Source organism: Cyprinus carpio, chromosome B23 (assembly GCF_018340385.1).
Source record: "Cyprinus carpio isolate SPL01 chromosome B23, ASM1834038v1, whole genome shotgun sequence".
Classification (NCBI taxonomy): Eukaryota; Metazoa; Chordata; class Actinopteri; order Cypriniformes; family Cyprinidae; genus Cyprinus; species Cyprinus carpio.
In genome coordinates, this window is record NC_056619.1 from 17369543 (window position 1) to 17389269 (window position 19727).

Here is a 19727-nt window from a genome sequence, read left to right on the forward strand (position 1 = left end):
TACAAGTTGCTGCATAATAGCATTAACTGTAAAATCCACCACATAACTGCACAATTATCAATCATCACTGTGTTTCTTTGAAGCTGTCATAGGCATCTACTCTAGTTTATTTTCTTTAGATCACTAGTACTTGTGCAAAACTGGACAGTGACATCAATGCACTATAAAGTATCATGGTGTGCACAGTATAAATAGCCACTGAAGGAGATGGCAAAAGGTCCCGGCACAGTCACCGGAAGTGGCGTTTTTTTGTCAAGATGCACCATCCATTTAGTTTTAATTATCTAGCCAGAGGTCACTGATGTTGTTGGTGTCTAGTTGACACTAATTGGCCTAAGTTGAAGAGAGCTTTCACTATGCGACAGACAGCAGAGGGGTCAGGCAATGAGGTGGGTCGTGGTAAACAGAGACAAGGATGAAAATAAGGATGGGGAGCAAAGCGTGCTGATAATATGTGTGCAGACAGTTGCATGTGCTGCAGAGGAAATTGGGCTGTGTACACACAGAGAGTGGAGCTCATTAAAGACAGGCCGATGCAGTGTCTTGGCTGAAGTTGCCTTATTGATTGCTATGGTTTATTTAAGTTAGGACGAGTGGTTGGATTATTTAGAGGATATGAGGGAAGTTTCTTGGAAATGGAGGTATTGATTTTGTCCAAGCAAATCAGGGTACATGAATAGGTGCCACCACAACAGAAAGGGAGAGATGGGGTTTCTCTTAAAGGCATAGAGAGATGGCTTTCAGCACGTTTAATTGAAAGTCCTTTCATTTAAAATAAATGCCAACGAAACCAGTTTCAAATGTCTTTATTATTACCTTAATTTGAATAATTACTTTATTCAGTCTTAATTTAATGGGGTGCCTTCATTTAATTTTTTTATTTTTTAAGTGTCATTTAATACTACTATTGTAAAAAATTAAAAAGTATTATCTTAATTATTAATTTGTATTATTTATTTTTTTAAATACATTTATAAGATTTTATATATATATATATATATATATATATATATTTATTTTTTTTATATATATATATATATATATTATATATATATATATACGTTTGATTGATAGATGTATTTTTTTTGTTAGTATTAAACTCGTGAATGTGTTATTCTAAGCACTTAAAAATAAAGGTTCTTTGTTGACATCTATGGTTCCATGAGGAACCTTTAATATCCATGGGAACTGTCCATTGCACCAAAGCTTTGTAATAGTAAAAAGCTCTTCAGATACTAAAAAAATGGTTCTACTTCTTTGGGGAGACAAAAATGGTTCTTTTATGGCATTGCTGCAAAACCCCCATTTTGGAACATTTTAGGAGTGTAGTGACTGTCACTGTTCATTTGTGTGTTTTCATCCATCTTAATGAAAGAGTGTGTGCAGTCCAGCTGAAGTCAGCTATGTTCAGCTCAGCATGTGCCTCGCGGGCTCACAGACTCATCACTCCTCTGAAGGACTAACTTCTCTTGGCAGTTCTACAGCATATCAACAAACACCTTGATGTTTGCTGAGAACATAAATATAAATGTACTCCTGTAAGCCGATGGAATAGGCTACATCAGGGAGGTATTTGGATTCACATGAAATACTCCGTGGTGAACTTCTCTCTTCTTACTGCTCCTTTTTTCTATTGTGGGTTTAACTTTTAAAAAGGGTTATTTTAAGCTAAAATAAGGAGTGCAGCAAATATAGGCTACAGACTAGCAATTATGCTTGAAATAAAAATGATAACTTGTTAAAGTTACAGCGCATCTTGTGACTTAAGCAGATGGTTGGCTAATTCTCACTCTCATTCTCCTGGAATTACCCACCTTCCACTTCCAGCTGAAATGTCAACAGATCATGATTACAGCGTCACATTCGGTGTTCACTCCAAATGTTTCTCTCACCCTGGAAAAATGAAATATCCTACTGTCCATAATTCACTCCAAAATTGTCATAATTTACATCATGTTGTTCTAAACCTATGTGATTTTTCTTTCTTTTGTGGAGCACAAAACAAAATATTTCAAAAATATCTGTTGTTGTTATGGTCCTTAAAAGGAAAGTCAACGGGGTCCAATGTTATTTTGTCCTCTGGACAAAAACGGTTGAAACATTCTTTAAAATATATATTTTTTCCCTTACAGCAGAAAGTAGGTTTAGGATGACAAAATCCTGTTTTCAGTATGAATTTGGGGAATGCAGATAGTATAAATTGAGTAAAAAAGTACAAGTAAAATTCATATTGCCTGTGCTTTTAATTAACAGTTTTCATGTGTAAAATGTTGTGTAATCTAGTGGAAAATGTGAAGAATGAACAGGCCCAGTTTGTTGGTCAGTTGTATCAAAATACAACATGCTTTTATTCATCACAATGTCTACAAAATGAGATATTTTCAAGAAAGAAATTTAAAGCAGTTATTTGTAAACCTAATTTTAAGAAAATGCTAATTTATTGTGCCAGTGAAAATTATTCTGGTTTCAGGATATTCTGGTACGTCATCATGGAAGGACAATATCCGCCTGAACCAAGAGGGTAGAGATCCTCATAGAGGCTTCCTCTTAAATCCAAACACTACAACAAAAAGGATCATCTCATATAGTGCTGGAATCACACTGAAATGTAGAGAGAAAACATGATTGCAAAAAGTTTTTAAAAGACAAATTTAAAGAGAATTCATTAATAAGACCATTTATATTCAGAGTTATGCATTGACTGTTACGTATTTACTGACTGACCTACAGAAGCCAAAGATCCACCAGTAGATGCTGCAGGTCCATTGCTCAAACAAGAAGAAGAGTAAAGCCACAGAGCCACTGGCGTGACATCCAGTAGCTACAAAGTGATGGTTAAATGAAAATCTGTTCCATTAATTTGATTATGACATATCAGTAACAACCAGAAATGACTAACTGCTATCATTGTAAATACCAATGTAATGGTCAAACACTGCATTTAGAACTGCATTCATTTTTGGACTGCTCTAGGATAGTAAAGGTAAAGATATCCCTCTTCTGAAGTGGACAACCAAGTAAGTTGAGCCTGTGGTGGTAAGGATACATAGAAGAGCTTGATTGTTGTTGAACATAGAGATTCCACAGAGGAACCCAACCAGCTCGACAGCAAATAGGCCCAGGGTCACGGATAATGCCACTACAAGGCTGCCCTCCAAAAAATGGTTAGAAAAAGATTCATGAGTATATACATATATATAAGACATCCCATTTTGGTGTCGGCATCAAATTAAATTTACGAAAGTGATTTTATATACATAGAAAGCATATTAAATGCAAGTAAAGTGTCTACTTTAATGTTCAAATAATTTTGTTAAATAAATAAATGGATGAAATAATGTTCCATCATCATTAACAGATATATTAAGGGGGAAAAAAAACATATTTTGACCTGTACTTAATATAACGTATATAAAAGAAAAAAAATATTATATTTTAAATTATTAAAAACTTTTTGCTGACAAATAGGTAAAACCTAGTGGTTTGAAGGATAGTGGCAATATTTTTTTTTTTATTTTTTTTTTATTTTTAGTATCATGAGGGAATAATTGATTGTAGTTGTTGTGCTTCTGAGGCAATTGATAATACACAAGTTATGTTAATTTACCGTGTGTCCTCTAAGCTGTATTCTTGATTAGTGTAATCCAGTGGAAGGCAGGCTCTGACACTGTTCTCCTGTGGGAGACGCTTCAACACTTAATCACAATGATATCCTGCGATACAACAGTGATTAGACACAGGAGAAGTTCTTACCCGGGACCAGAATATGATGATGACTATTACAAGGTGCGCGATGAGAGTCAAGAAACGGGCAGGCACCAGACTGCTTACCACCGACATTGAACTAAACAGAAAATAACATCATGTGAGACTTAAACAAACTACATTCGCGGTTTACACAAAACGTATAACGTAACACTAACCGCGGATGCACGTACCAGCTCTCTAAAAGGTGTTAAACCCTGCTAATATAGTTCAGTTGGCGTGCAGAAAGTAAGTTTGTTTCTAACAGGTGACAAAGCAGAACCTAAATTTAACGCTTTTAGACAACAGTAACACTTATCTACAAAACCAGTGGACCGTCTTTCGCTATAACGTCGAGCTTCAGGTTGCTACGACAACACTCTTCTTCTATTTGTGGAATCGGTTATGTACTAAAAACTGACCATTAAACAGCTTAATGCTGCCACCTACTGGCAGGAGTCGCTATGTGACATTCTTATGCAGAGGGGACGCACAATATCTTCGTTTTTTTTAAATAAACAATTATATTTAGATAATTCGTTCGTTTTTACTTTAGAGAAAACTATGAAATATTACATGCACTTTTTCACTGCAGCATGGAATTCTGGCAAATTAAACACAATTTAAATTCGTCCCATAAACAACAGTAAACTGGTCGTATTGGCAAATTCTTGAAATTAATCATCATTAATTATTTCAATATACAGACAGCCCTTGTGTGTGGTGGTAGGCCAAGTAAAAATCTGAAAACAAGCTCATGTTTTTGCTATAGCCTAATTTTAGCAGAAATACAATAGGGGCATTCATTATTTTGAAGGGAATGAATCAAATATTAACTTTTACAATGGCGTTAGAGTTAATGCTAACTTTTAAGAATTATATCTCTAAAGCATATACGAGACAGTTTAAGAATTATAATGATAAACGCGTTTGCTGATTGGGATTTAGGGTGTGAATTTGTGACATAAACGTACATTTTAAAATGTAATCACTTGTATTATTTTATCCTGTTTGCAGCTGTTTTTATTAAATTTGACAGCGCTTTTTGAGTGTCTGACGAAACACAAAGAAGCGAGCCACGTATGACCGAAAATGGATTATCATACAGAAATATTTCTTATTATACTGATGAATACTGATCATATTTTATATGGTTCAGCTCGTCTGTCTGGGAGCAGATCACTGAAGGGGCTGGTCTGCGTGACCACAGCAGGTTACTATTGGAGCAGAGGAAGCCAACTGAAATATCGCGAGATTTACATCCCCACTCGCTGCTGTAAAATGGAGAAGTTATGTTGAGGCGCAACCGAGGTATGAGCTTAAATTAGTCTTTGTCTGTTTGGTGGAGGTGTCTGTGGCTGACTTTACACGACCGTTAACACTATCGGACGGGTTTGCTCGCAAATTGTACGCGTATACTGTGGTTAAAATAAGTGTTTTGGATGGAAAGATCAGACACTTTGCTAATATAAACCGCCATTTTTAACTTGCAGTCAGACTGTCGAGCATTGTGGTGTGTTGTATGCACGCGCGATGTGCGAGCGCATAGACTGAAATCTACTTATGAAATCTATTTTTTTTAGGCAGAATCTCTAAAATGAAATGTAATAAATCTGCATGAGTGGAGATGATGGGGAATTGGCGGTTACACTCGTATGGTTCTGTAAAGGGATCACGACGAAAAGAGCATGCGAATGTGGTTGCATGTGGCTATGTGATAAATGAGTTTTTGTGTTGGATTTATGCATTTTCAGTCCTCACGGCCTTAAAATTAGGCTTTAGACATTGTGTACTCTGGATATGGATGCTCATACCCATAAATATGCTGAGTCGTCAAGTCCAGCAATACCTAAATTCCTCTTATTCCTTTGAGGGTTTACAAATTTACATCCTTAGTAAACTGTTATGTTGTCCAGTTATAATATACAATTTTCTATCAGAGAAGTATCCATTGTTTATATTCCCCAATGCACCCCCAGAAATCTGTCTCATATGATCTATTATAGAGATTACTGCTGATGGATAATGTGGGTCAGTGTAACCAAATTGACCCAAACTGATGTTGTAAAGTGCCCCCCTTCCAAAAAACAACACATACATACATTACATTGATGTATGTACAGTATGTATTTGTGAACTTTCCACCCTCTTTGTCTTGTTTTATGGTGTAAACTTTTGCTGATGACAGGAATGAAGAAATGAAACCTGTTAATTCCAAACTACAGTATAAAGTATAACATAGTATCGTTTTCAATGAATGAGAAAAATTATTAAAATCTAATTTCAGTCATTCCATAAGTGTTATCAATTCATTTTCAAGCTAGTTATTAAGTGAAATAATATTAGAATGAATAGAATAAATAAAACTTATATTTGGAAAATATATATTTCATACCACATCTTCATATGGTTCATTATTACTTCTTAATTTTGTACATTAAGGAAAAATATCCAGACTGATTGAATGCAAAATGCATTGACTTTAAATTAAAGTTAAGCTCACAAATTCCATCATATCTCAAACTTAAACCTTCAATATTTAATACTTTTAAGCATTATTTCAGATAAATGTGAAAAAAAAAATAGAATTTAGCGTCATGTGTGACACGCTACGTTCGCCCCAAATGCAGCTACGCACAAGTGCAGCAGTAAAAAGCGAGAAACTGAGCCGTCCACTGGAAGTCAGTGTTATGGTAGGCCCGAGTGGGGAATGATTCAGGGGTGGTTTGGTTAGGTGTTATGTTTTTCTTTTCTAAGCTAGCAGAGCAGAACATGAAATGGAATCTCATCAGTCGCCACCGCGCGCCTCACCGGCCACAGTTCATCGAGACGAAGCGTTAGCTGAAAATGTGCGATAATACGCTACGGTACGGTTATGTCGGCGTGTAAGCCTTGTGACAGACGCCGTTTTTGTGAGCTACAGTTCTGAGGGGAGTGAGCGGGTTTGCCGGAGCAGGCCGGCCTGTAAGCCGGGCTCTAGATTAGTCCAGAGCATGTGAGCAGCTTGGAGGAGAAATATGGACCTGTGTAGCTTCGCTCCTGACGAGTTCCGCCGCACTCGAGCCGCATATTGAGGATTTGGCGAGTGTTTGTTGGTTTTGCGGGTTTGTGTTGACACATTGAGGGAAATTATTTGCTTGGTAGCTCGCGAGCTCACAATCAACGATGTTGCGCGAGCGGCTAACGGTCATATTTTCCCACAGTCCGCTCACGGTTACAGCTTATTAAAAAAAAAAAAAAAAGCTGGCGAACATTGTTTTATTTGCGCCATTTAATAGGAATGACGTGACTATGATTATCCGCAAAACTTAGCTTGCTGACTGCGATAGCTTGTTAGCAAGGAAAAACTAGCTAGCATGTTAGCTGTCTTCTCCCTCGAATTGTACTCCTTTTTCTGTTTTCTTTTTGTTAGAATTAGTTAATGGAACGACATTCCGAGTTATTGGTTTATTTCCAGAGTGGTTGTGTTACTTTCACTTAAATTTGTTTGTTTACGGCGTTATAGTTTCGTTTATGGTGGACGCTCCGGTTAGCTAATGTCATTGTAATTTTCGGTATTCGGTAACTAGCTGCTGTGTTGTTCTCTCGACTACAGCACACTTTGGTTCTCTGTCAATAACTAAATCAGTGTCTTTCTTTAGTAATAAAGTTTGTTTAAATGGCATAGATAGATAAAGTTTGTCAAATGTGTGGGCTCATTTTTCCATGTCAGGTTCCTTGATCACAGGCCACTGGTTCTCTTTGACCGGGTTCAAGGTCCTAAATGAGTTTTGTTTCTCAGAAGGAGCGATTCGGTTAACGCTACATTAACAGCCTCTTGTTTCAAAAAGAGCAGATTTACTGGTAAAATTCAGTAAGGACGTGTTGGTGAGATGGTAGGGATTGTCTGTGCCTCTATGCCCCATATCTGAACCAGTGTGGGTTGCTTTTCCCTTGGCTTGCTCTCAGACTTCTGTTTTCTTTCCACTGACCTTGATTTTTATTCTACAGCTAATTAGTATGGGATTGCTTGTGACCATTTAGAAGAAATAGGCTAGTTTATATATACATAGTTTTGCATTAATGCCTTCTGAGAGTTTTTGCCTTTGGCAGCAAGATCACAAACATTCTTATGTTTATTGTCGGCTATTGTTTCACTTTCATCTGTCTTTTTTCCTTTAGATTTTGCACATGAAAAATGCTGTTAAGTTGGAATTGCCAAATCATATACCGTAAGTATCTGCTTAAACATGGAGCTGATGAATGTTTACATTGGCATGAACATGTTGGCATTTCGGCCTACATTTGGATCTTTGATTATTCATATGTAATTGTACACCTCATAAGTGCTTTTCACACTACGCTTAACCCTTGGTTATCTGCATTCTAAACCTCACTTAACACCAGGTGAAGGAATGTTTCACACTTATTATTTAGAAGCAGAGTTAGGGGCACTTTTGTGGTGTTAACCACACTTTGCGGTACCACACTTGTGCCGTGTTAACCATTGTGGTGTTAGAATGTTACGTTTACATGCTTAGCAACAAACATCTTGTGCCTCACATGCTTTAGACCATCACAGAAACATGTGTTGTCTAAACAGTAGTATGTTGGTGGGGGAAATGTGTCAGTGTGTCAAATGGTGCTTTTCCACTGCATGGTACGGCTCGGTATGGTTCACTTTTGGGGGGGGGGTTTCCACTGGGTACAGTACCTGGTACCTGGTTACAAAAAAGGTAAACGTGTAAACTCTGCTGATCACGGATTGGCCGGAGAGAATCGAAACGCTAGATTTAAATCAGCACAGCCAGCGAAGGATTGAACACAACTGTTTTGAATGAGCGCTCCTTTTTTTAACAACCAAAAAGTTTTGTTGTCTGTTGCGGAAGTATAGATGTTCTTTTCGTTGATAGCAGAGGAGCAGATCCAGCGAGAGCTTGATGGGGCGATGCGGAATGAAAAAGGTTTTTTTTTTACGAGTCATGGCAGTAGAGGCAGCACAACCATAATGACGTGTATAATCCCGCCCACTGTAAAGCGATACTAAACTACAGTGGAAATGCAAACCATGTTGAGCCGTGCCGTACTGTACGCAGTCGTACCACGCAGTGGAAAAGCGGCAAAAGAGACCATTTCAATCTTACCTTTATAGTCTGAAAAGTCCATTCAGGAAAATCTTGATAGTACAGTCTGTAATACATAATTTGAGGATTTACAATGCTAGAGGCTTTATGTAAACCGGTTGTGTGCTGCTTTCATTGAATCAGTGACACTAACAATAAGTACATAAATGCAGGGTTTAGAAATGTAATGTGTGAAACATCATGTTATGAAAACCCAGGATGAAATTCAGGTGAAGTATGAGAACGAGAAGTGTGAAACCTAAAATTTTGTTTACCAAGGTTTAGAATGAGCCAGAATTAACTTTTTAAGTGTGAAAAGTCATTTAGACTTTTTTTTTTCCAAATGTGATACTCTGGCAATGCTAAGCTTAAATTTCACATGGTGGCATGTAGATGAGTATTATTCACTGTTCATTTGACTGAGCTTCTCTCTCATCATTTGTTGTGTTCTCTGTAGGAATCGAGTATAGAAATTAGTGACCATGAAGGTTGACCGAAGCAAATTGAAGAAAACCCCCACTGAAGCGGTCAGTAAGCAGGATTTCTGTGCATTTGGAGTATTTGTGGTTGTGTGCACTTGCGTTTCCTCATAGTTGACATGTTCTTGCACTCCTCCTCCAGCCTGCCGACTGCAGGACTCTCATAGAAAAGCTGAAAGGATGCAGCGATGAACAGCTGTTGGTGGAACTGCAGCAAATCAAGACCTGGAACATTGGCAAGGTATATGCCAGCGCCTCTAGCATCATGGTGTTTAATATGCATGTTCAGATCTCTAATGACGACCTGTTTCTCTTCTCAGTGTGAGTTGTATCATTGGGTAGACCTGCTGGACCGTTTCGATGGCATCCTCTGTGATGCAGGGCAGACAGTGGAAAACATGTCATGGTTGTTGGTGTGCGACCGGCCAGAGAATGGGCAGCTAAAAGCCTTATTGCTGGCGGTGCTCAACTTCACTGCACTGTTAATCGAATACAGTTTTTCAAGACACCTGTACAGCTCTATAGAGGTACCACAACTCCAGACTGATACAACAAAACCTACTTCTGTTAATCTTAAATGGTTTATTGCGAGTTGATTTTGAGCATTCGCTTTTTTCTCTTTTGTGTCTGTAGCACTTGACCACCCTTTTAGCATCATGTGACATGCAGGTGGTTCTGTCTGTGCTGAATCTCCTGTATGTGTTCAGCAAACGTTCCAATTACATCACCAGACTGGGCTCAGATAAGAGGAGCCCATTGCTCGCCCGTCTTCAACATCTCGCTGAGGTATGAAAGCTTTACTTTTAGTCACGTGAGCGTATTTCTTTTCTCAGTTTTGATTTCTGAAGTCTAGAAGATTGAAATGCCAAGTCTGAAAGCAGCTACATATCAAAGCTCTTTGAAATGCATGTGGCTAATACTGCAGCAGCAGTATGCAGTGTTTTACCTTTTTTACCTTTGTCAATTTTTAAAAGTTTAATCTGTGATTTGAATTTTTTATTTTTTGTTTTGTTGTTTTGTTTAATTTAGTTGTTTTGTTTAGTTTCTGTTCAAAGCAGCATGATGACCTGGTTTTGTACAGACAGGTGCTTTCATGGTGACATTTCAAGGCTGATGCTTTTTATCTTTCATCCTACACCTTTTCCTGACTCTTTTATTCCCGCTGTCCTAGAGCTGGGGTGGGAAAGAGAATGGCTTTGGTCTTGCGGAGTGTTGCCGAGATCTGCCGATGTCGGTATGCTATTTTGTCCTATTAAATATACTATGCCATTGTGAACATAGGGGAAAAAACATGCTATATTTTAGAGTTGAGTGTGAGCACCATTGTCAAGATGTTCATGGTTAAGTAGTAGGGATGACCCAGTGACTCAGGGCTAAGCCCTATTGGACCAGTGTAGCGTTGTTATTAAATCCCACATCCACAATCATTTTAATGTGATTTTAATAGGGATGCACGATATTATCGGACTTATATTGGAAATGGCCAATAATGGCTTTAAATGTAAATATCAGAATCGGCCCGATATGAAAAATTATTCCGATAAGAGGAATACGTTAACTCACATGGGCTCAGGGCATGCTAGTGCTTAGATCACGTCAGCAGTGTGGCTCATTCTTGACGCAAAGTTTTGTCTGAATGATGATTGTATTCACTGTTTTGGATTGCTGCATTTAATCTGTGAAAGCACGTAGAGAGCGTTAGGTGTTTGATATAGAGTATACAGTAATAGCACCTGAGGCGGCAGCAGTGACAGCCTCCCCCAGGTCCTAATGTCCATTCGGTAAGGAGTTTTAATCTGTAGGGGGGCGCTGTTGGCCTACTTCTAATTAGATTAAAAGTAAAATGGTCTACATAACATTTAGACTGTTTCTGATTAAATAAAGCAGTAATTCATGTCATAAAATGAGTATGTTTTGATTTAAAGATCAGAAGCCATAGCTTACATTTAAAAAAAAAAAAAAATACAAACATGACACTTGTAAATTAAGTTATTTTAACAAATAAGTTCTTGTTAAAACTAACCAAAATTAAAAATATTTTCTTATAATTTCTGCACAGGAGAGACTTGGTGGTGTTTCCAAACAAAAGGAAATATATTGGTATCTGTAAAAATGATTTGAAAAATATTGGCATATCGGATATCGGCAAAAATCGAATATCGTGCATCCCTAGATTTTAATGAAAACTTATGTGACTTTCTGATTCATAATAGCTAAATTTTAGGAATTATGATTTTCTTTGATTTAAATGATTCTACGGTAAAGTAACCAAAAGGAGTGTTGGTTGGCTATTATAGAAAGTTGGATATTATACAAAATTCAGTTCTGAAATAGTAAATAGTAAGTAAAAGGCATATAGTAAGTAATATCACTATCTATAGTATCATTTTAAAGTACATGTAATCACTTATTGCTGCTTTTTGTAAAAAAAAAAAAATAATCACTTATTATATATATATATATATATATATATATATATATATATATGTAATTTTATGGCTTTAAAATGTAACTAAAATGGCTATTTATCATATTTTTGGTGGAGCAAGTGAAAAAGTTGACAGGAACAGTACTGACCAGGCCGTCCTTGTTTAGTCCTGCAATTTACAAGTTTTAGTTTTTTTCCTAATGTCTGTATTTGTGTTATGCAGAAATATCCACCAAGTGCCACCACATTGCACTTTGAGTTCTATGCAGAACCCAGCTCTGAGGTCAAAGTGGAGAAAAAGGTATGCATGGAGTCATGCTTCCCTTTATTTTGCCATTCTCGTTCAACATTGTTATTTTTTTGTTAAGCCAACAATTCATTTCTTTGTGTTTAACCTTTGTTGTACCTTTTTTGCCCTCTCAACAGTCGAGCAGTAATACGCTACACTACATTCATATCGAACAACTTGATAAGGTGAGTTCCCCTAGTTGTTTTCATTTGCCGTCCTTGTGGAACAGTTAATGGAAGCACATAGACCTTTAATAGCTATTGATTACACTTGTATGTGATTTTTGCTTTTCCCCGGTGTGCCCTCAGATTTCCGAGAGCCCCTCAGAGATCATGGAGTCTCTGACAGCTATGTACAACATCCCTAAAGACAAACAAATATTGCTTTTCACACACATTCGCCTGGCTCACGGCTTCTCTAACCACAAAAGGAGACTGCAGGCTGTGCAAGCCAGACTGCATGCAATCTCCATACTTGGTGAGTTGACCCCTCTGGTACTGACCAAAATAAGTACAGGTATTTATTTTCATAAAAACAGCACTAGGTTCTCGCTTTTTGTCTAGTGAGGTTGATGTTATGTATGGTGTATTTTTTATTTATTTATTTATTTTTTTTGCAGTGTACTCAAACGCCCTCCAGGAGTCAGCCAATAGCATACTCTACAATGGGCTTATAGAGGAGCTAGTGGATGTACTTCAGATCACAGACAAACAGTTGGTGGTGGGTAGCAATTATTAATCTTTATTTTTAATGCTATATGGCATATATGTACATGTTGCGTTATTTAGAGTGATTGCCAAGTATTGGCAGTATTGACTACTTACAGATGTTTTCAAAAAACAGAAAAGATGCTTTTAGATTTATTTCATTTATGAATCCTCAATTTTATCGTTACAGGACATTAAGGCCGCCTCTTTGCGCACGTTGACATCCATAGTTCACTTGGAGCGCACTCCCAAACTCTCCAACATTATCGACTGCACAGGAACGGCCTCCTATCATGGATTTCTGCCTGTGCTTGTCCGCAACTGTATCCAGGCTATGATTGGTGAGAAGATTTAGCTCTAATTTCTTTACTTGAACCGTTTTCTTAGGTGTCAGGTTTGGTGACATTCTGTCATTTCTTATTTTTGCTTCAGATCCACTGATGGAGCCGTACCCCCACCAATTTGCCACAGCCCTCTTCTCCTTCCTCTACCACCTGGCTAGTTATGATGCTGGTGGAGAGGCCCTAGTATCTTGTGGTATGATGGAGGCATTGCTAAAGGTTGGTACTTTGGTGCTTCCTCATTTTTGGAGCATTTAATGAGAAGGTGATATGTGAGGATGTATTGTGAACTGTGCAACTTCCACATCAGGTGATCAAGTTCCTTGGGGATGAGCAGGACCAGATTACCTTTGTGACGCGGGCAGTAAGAGTTGTGGATCTCATCACCAATCTGGACATGGCTGCTTTTCAGTCCCATGGCGGCCTCTCAATCTTTATCTGCAGACTTGAGGTACTGAATGCCCTCCCCAGCACAACTCGTTCAGCCCCTTGTTTTTCTGCATAGACTATTCAGCCTTTTGTTGACGGAATGTGACCCCATTGTTTCTCTGTGCAGCATGAGGTTGACCTCTCCAGGAAAGAGTGCCCTTTTGTAATCAAACCAAAGATCCAGAGGCCCAGCACAGCTACTGAGACAGAGGACATGGACACCGATATGGACAGTTAGTACCATCTCTGTTCTGTTTACTGCATGTGGAACTATATTTAGTTTATCCTTATTCAAAACTGTATATAGTATCCACACACTGTCTCATCTTCACACTAGGCCAGGCTTTTGTAATGATAATTTGTGGATTTGTTTTTGTGGTTCACGTCCCTGTTAGCTCAGGGTCCCCATAATGATCCTAACCTTATGTTGCTGGTTGTAAGAAAGCATATTTTATATCCCCCATTTTAAGCTCATTCATAATTAAGAAATCCGGCACTATTCATAAAATCGAGTTATCATTGTTATTCTGGTAACACAATAAACTGTATCTGGCATTTCATTCAACAGATTCCTATGTCAAATGTACGACACATTCCTAAGTAAATACTAAGAGCACATATCCCAAGTCTTCTGAAGCTATATGATAGAAAGTAATGGTTTGCAATCGCATGAGTACTAACTACATTTTTAAGTTGGTAAAAAATGCTTTTGTCAATGTAGTGTCAGAGGTTGCCATGGAGAGCAGTCCTGGCCCATCCACTTCTTCTGGTTCCAGAGCAGAGACGGATTTGCGAGCACAGAGTAGTGCAGCCAGTACTCCCAGAGCAGGTACAATAAGTATACTTGCATGTGCAGTGGGTCTCCTTTATATTAGTACAGAAGAAACTGTGGACAGATTGGTAATACATATTTTCTTCTTTCCTAACAGGAGTTCAGTGCATTCCTCAGAGGGCCGCTCTGTTGAAATCTATGTTGAACTTTTTGAAAAAAGCCATTCAGGACCCTGCATTCTCTGACGGCATTCGTCATGGTATAAAACTGCATTTAATGATGCTTTAATTTTAAGAGGTTAATCATGTTTTCATTTGCTGAAAGTGATATATATTGCCTTTGCACTCTCTTTATAGTAATGGATGGGTCCCTCCCTACCTCTCTGAAACACATCATCAGTAATGCAGAGTATTATGGACCCTCACTGTTTCTCCTGGGTAAGCACATGGAGAGCAATACTTCTGGTGCTGCTGATATATTAGCCGAACTCTTTATGCACAACATTTTGTAGATCTGTCTTCAAGGTCACAAAGTAGAAAATTGCAGCATAGTATGGTTAAAAGGCCCTTTTGTGGATTTTATTGGTTTGAATCTTGACTAGTTTATTTGTCTGCCCTCTTTATTTCTTTCTAATTCTATTTCTCTTGTTCTCTGTTTCAGCGACGGAGGTGGTGACAGTTTTTGTGTTCCAGGAGCCCTCTCTACTGTCATCTCTGCAGGACAATGGTCTCACCGATGTTATGCTACATGCACTGCTCATCAAAGATGTGAGTCTGCCTTAACAACTATTTTGTCTCTGTACCATCTCTCTTTCCCTTTCACTTTTATTTTTGTGCACACACATTCTATCCATTTTAATAATCCTTTTGTCTATCCTTTCACCACCCCCTTTATATCCCTTTTCCCCACTAAATCCTTCTGTAATGTTTTTCCATCGCTGGATTCTTCCCTCTTGGATAGTCCAGCAACTTATGATGCATTTTAGTCCCATTTTAAGCCTTTGTTTCTACAGGTCCCTGCTACCAGAGAGGTACTGGGTTCCCTGCCTAACGTATTCAGCGCCCTGTGCCTGAATGCCCGTGGACTGCACTCATTTGTTCAATGCCAACCCTTTGAGCGGTTGTTCAAGGTGCTGCTCTCACCAGACTACCTGCCAGCCATGCGCCGTCGTCGCAGCTCTGACCCACTAGGTGAATGGCCCCTATAGGTGTACCTGTGTTTGGAGATAATAGGATTGTGTTTCTAACAGACGGTTTAATTTTATGAAACAGGTGACACCGCTTCTAACTTGGGCAGTGCAGTTGATGAGCTAATGCGGCACCAGCCCACACTTAAAACAGACGCTACAACAGCCATCATCAAGGTGAAGCGGATAGTGCTGAAAAATTTACACATTGTCTTTAAGAAATGCCCTTTATTGCAGTGTTTTATGCATATTTAAACTCCCTTTCATTCTGAATCCTATAATTTGACTATTAACTTGACCTTTAACAGTTGCTAGAGGAGATCTGCAACTTAGGCCGATCACCAGAATACATCTGCCAGAAACCTTCCATACAGAAAGCAGATGGGACTGTCACGGTGCCTCCAGCTCGCTCGAACCATGCTGCAGAGGATGCATCCAGTGAGGATGAAGAGGAGGAAGAGGCTCTACATACCTTTAGCCAACAGCAGGGGGAGCCAGAAAGCAACAGGCAGTTAGTGCATCAAAATAGCTTTTAATGTTGCTTGCTTTCTCCATGTGCCAGAAATCTATATTGTTTTAGATATAATTAATAGACCATTTTTAACAAATTAATGGTTTTTACAGAGTGGTGGGAACAGAGGAGCGAATCCCCATTCCCCTTATGGATTACATTCTGAATGTGGTACGTGCAGAGCTAGACACTTTGCATCTTGTCTTATACTTTTCCCCTCTCATTATTATTCTTTAGACTGTCTATTCTGACTCAGTATTATTGCATTTGCACAGTTCATTGGCTGTTTGTCAAAATGCATTGTCTAAAGTTAGATGAGAGTTTGCTCTCCATGGACTGGAACTAAAATATGTGCCTTTCCTTTTAGATGAAATTTGTGGAGTCCATTCTTAGTAACAACACAACAGATGACCACTGTCAGGAATTTGTCAATCAGAAAGGACTCCTGCCACTGGTGTCAATCCTTGGGCTGCCCAACCTGCCCATTGACTTCCCCACCTCTGCTGCCTGCCAAGCTGTGGCAGGAGTCTGTAAATCTATACTGGTAAGATTGACACCTACCTGTAGGAAATGTAGTTTTTCCCTAATAATGCTTTAGATGCTGTGATATTTAGTGTTTTAATTTTATTCTTTTATCCCCTGACTTTCTTACTGTGCTTTAGACTTTGTCCCATGAGCCGAAAGTTCTCCAGGAGGGTCTGTGTCAGTTGGACAGCATACTGTCTGCTCTGGAGCCTCTTCATCGACCCATCGAGGTTCCTGGTGGCTCTGTGCTGCTCAGAGAGCTGGCCAATGCGGGCCATGTTACGGACGCCACACTGTCGGCACGCGCCACCCCACTGCTGCATGCCCTGACGGCAGCACATGCATACATCCTCATGTTTGTTCATACCTGCAGAGTTGGACAGGTATGCATATAGGCAGTTATACAGTTTCCAGTATTAGGACTGCAACTAATGATATTTTGCTAATTGATTAATCTGCTGATTATTCCTTTGATTAATCAGATGAAAAAAATTATTTAAATCTTATTTACAAAATTATTCCTCATCCTGCCCAATGTTGTCCTCCAATGTGCAATTTGAAGGAAATGAAAGCATCTATGCTTTATATGTGCAATTAAAAATTATGCAGAAAAAGGGGGTTTCAGTTTAAACTGATGGCATACCATTTGAAAGAAGTTAAAATCAAGTAAATGTTAAGTTGACTAAATGTTAACTGGTTGAAGTTAGGAGGAACACGCATTCACTTTTCAATCATTTAGATAAACATTACACTTATACTATGTTACTATAACTGATAAAATAAATATATTTTTAAAGTTATTTTTTCAATTATTGTGCTACATCTGATGCATGTGTGTGCTGGTGATCATAATAATCAGATGTTGATTATTTTCACTATCGATTATTATCAGTTTTTGCATCTAGTTGCTGCTGATCTAATATTTAACAATTAGATACTAAGCAAAAAGAGTCTGGAAGTGTGAGAAGCCGTTTAGAGTGTGAGAACTGATGTGGTGTTAACAGTACCTCTTGTTCCTATTCTTTCAGAGTGAGATCCGTGCTATCTCAGTAAATCAGTGGGGATCTCAACTGGGTCTGAGCGTTCTGAACAAACTGAGTCAGCTCTACTGCTCTCTAGTGTGGGAGAGCACTGTGCTGCTGTCCCTCTGTACACCAAACAGGTTAGTACTGCTCTCACCACACATGGACCTTTACTAATCCACTCCATAGGCACTTTTAAATCCACCATCTGTTTTCTAAATGTATGTTATAGATCTTATTGTGAATGTAAATGTTTCTTTTTTTGACTTTCTGATCTTCCAGTGAAACAAAACACTTTTCTCTGATGCATACTAGATTTCTCCAGTTATTTAATCCACTTAAACCTTGCTCCTCTGCAAATGACTGCAGTGCAATGCTTGCATTTGTTTTTGAGTGACTTTTGTCACAATATGGGGGGGGGGTGGATTCTGTTGCTGCTTGCTACTGTATAGCATAGAATTAGGCTAGGTGATTGTCTGCCAACTAAAACAGATTGTTTTTATTTATTTATTTGTAATTTGACATTTGTCTTTTGCAGTTTGCCTCCTGGCTGTGAGTTTGGTCAGGCCGACATGCAGAAACTTGTGCCTAAAGAGGATAAACCCTCCAGCAGCACAGCAGCTGCAGGAAGGAGAACTGGTAAAAATACTGCAATAACTGCATAGTGGCAATTTCACAGTAAAATTCTTTATAAAGCTCACTACCTGTGTTCCTGTGGCTCAGTGGTAGAGCATTGCGTTAGCAGCGCAAAAGGTTGTGGGTTCGATTCCTAGGGAACACATGTTAAGTAAAAAATAAATAAAATAAATGTTATCCTGAATGCACTGTAAGTCGCTTTGGATAAAAGCATCTGCTAAATGCATAAATGTAAATGTACCTTTCTCTGCCTCCTTATTTGATATGATTTTATCTGTACAATGTTTGGGGGGTTATTTTAGCCATCAGTTTCTCTATTTTATTTCCTCTTTCCTGTCTTTTTGCACCTCGGTTCCTTTTATTTGCATTTCATGTCCTTTTTTTGCTGGTTTGCATTTGCTTTTTCTTTTCTAAAGCCCTTGTCTCTCCACCAGCTGAGACTGAGACCCTGTCTGTGGGGGTGGATCCCTCTGCTCAGGGTTTGCTGGAAGGAATGGGCCTGGATGGAGACACTCTCGCTCCCATGGAGACAGATGAGCCCACAGCCACTGACCCAAAGACCAAGTCCAAACTCACCCCTGCTATGGCAACACGCATTAAACAAATTAAGCCTCTGCTCTCAGGTCAGAGCCAATCGAGCTGTGTCTACCATTTTAATCTGTTATTTAATAAGTAAAATGAGAAACTCTGAATAACATTGCATCTATCTCTTTATCCCCCAGCCTCCTCTCGTTTGGGCAGGGCTCTGGCAGAGCTCTTTGGATTGCTGGTGAAGCTGTGTGTTGGCTCACCTGTCCGTCAGCGGCGCTCTCATCATACCACCAGCACAGGCACCGCCCCAACACCGGCGGCTCGGGCCACTGCGTCTTCTCTTACTAAACTCCTCACCAAGGGCTTGAGCTGGCAGCCGCCTCCCTATACACCCACACCACGTTTCAGGTAGATATAAGAAGCTACTATCACTACCTCAATCACACATGAGCACACAGGTCTTTAGCATTTATACACTCTCACCCTTCTCAGCTGTACGCTGGTCTGACACAGGATTTTTAATACTTACTCCGAGTATTACAGCCTCGAATGGCTCTATAGTCTTCCAAACTATCACCGTCTTTGCGGTGGTCTTTCAAGTCTTCTTCACTATAATTGGTTATACTGATCTGGTCATTGCTTTGTCATGTGACTGTTAGTTTTACTATTTTAAGCACTTTTTGGGTAAGTATAGATTATTTAATCATAGAGATGCGGTTTTATGATCTGGGCATCCTAAGTCTTGATATTTTTTTGATTGTTTATTTTTCTGTTTTGAGCATATCCTTTTTAATATTTTTGAGTGTATTCAGACTTCCCTGAAGCCTGAGACTTGTATTTCCTGGAAGTGTATGAGGCTAATATTTATGTGCTTCTCTTTCATAATCAGACTGACTTTCTTTATCTGCTCTGTGGGCTTCACTTCACCCATGCTGTTTGATGAGAGGAAGTATCCATACCATCTGATGCTGCAGAAGTTCTTCTGTTCTGGTGGCCATGATGCTCTGTTTGAGTGAGTAGAAAAG

General features: G+C 38.9%; 2 protein-coding genes across 17 annotated transcripts in view; one reads left to right on the top strand and one right to left on the bottom strand.

Moving 5' to 3' along the window:
- Nucleotides 1–2312: 2312 nt before the first annotated feature.
- On the bottom strand, nt 2313–4181 carry tmem107l (transmembrane protein 107 like). 4 transcript variants are annotated; one of them, XM_042750571.1, is made up of 6 exons: nt 3924–4181; nt 3754–3844; nt 3608–3687; nt 3047–3147; nt 2725–2821; nt 2313–2601 (listed from the first exon to the last, which is right to left on the bottom strand). In XM_042750571.1, exons 2-6 carry the CDS (start codon nt 3838–3840, stop codon nt 2532–2534), a joined length of 435 nt encoding a protein of 144 aa, XP_042606505.1. In that variant the 5' UTR covers nt 3841–3844; nt 3924–4181; the 3' UTR covers nt 2313–2531. The 4 variants fall into 4 exon arrangements, with proteins under 4 accessions (XP_042606505.1, XP_042606504.1, XP_018921744.1 ...); XM_042750570.1 differs by having other exon boundaries at nt 3939–4179; XM_019066199.2 differs by having other exon boundaries at nt 3608–3675; nt 3924–4178.
- Nucleotides 4182–4944: 763 nt separating this feature from the next.
- The window catches only part of LOC109048435 (E3 ubiquitin-protein ligase HUWE1-like), a 41470-nt gene continuing 26687 nt past the window's right edge, over nt 4945–19727 (top strand). For 4 of the 13 annotated variants that reach the window (XM_042751117.1, XM_042751115.1, XM_042751113.1 and 1 more), the window contains exons 1-30: nt 4945–5055; nt 7906–7955; nt 9304–9373; nt 9468–9566; nt 9646–9852; nt 9959–10111; nt 10497–10559; nt 11977–12054; nt 12180–12227; nt 12351–12519; nt 12662–12762; nt 12940–13090; nt 13182–13309; nt 13401–13541; nt 13647–13752; nt 14241–14348; nt 14449–14550; nt 14648–14728; nt 14952–15058; nt 15277–15481; nt 15563–15654; nt 15786–15988; nt 16102–16159; nt 16356–16532; nt 16651–16896; nt 17542–17675; nt 18074–18174; nt 18606–18794; nt 18894–19110; nt 19592–19714. In XM_042751117.1, coding sequence (XP_042607051.1) covers nt 9329–9373; nt 9468–9566; nt 9646–9852; nt 9959–10111; nt 10497–10559; nt 11977–12054; nt 12180–12227; nt 12351–12519; nt 12662–12762; nt 12940–13090; nt 13182–13309; nt 13401–13541; nt 13647–13752; nt 14241–14348; nt 14449–14550; nt 14648–14728; nt 14952–15058; nt 15277–15481; nt 15563–15654; nt 15786–15988; nt 16102–16159; nt 16356–16532; nt 16651–16896; nt 17542–17675; nt 18074–18174; nt 18606–18794; nt 18894–19110; nt 19592–19714 — 3632 coding nt within the window. In that variant the 5' untranslated portion in view covers nt 4945–5055; nt 7906–7955; nt 9304–9328. Of the gene's footprint in view, nt 5056–5132; nt 5152–6514; nt 6612–6635; nt 6849–7905; nt 7956–9303; nt 9374–9467; nt 9567–9645; nt 9853–9958; nt 10112–10496; nt 10560–11976; nt 12055–12179; nt 12228–12350; nt 12520–12661; nt 12763–12939; nt 13091–13181; nt 13310–13400; nt 13542–13646; nt 13753–14240; nt 14349–14448; nt 14551–14647; nt 14729–14951; nt 15059–15276; nt 15482–15562; nt 15655–15785; nt 15989–16101; nt 16160–16355; nt 16533–16650; nt 16897–17541; nt 17676–18073; nt 18175–18605; nt 18795–18893; nt 19111–19591; nt 19715–19727 lie in introns of those variants that run through there. The other 9 variants (XM_042751104.1, XM_042751112.1, XM_042751116.1 and 6 more) reach the window with 7 other exon arrangements.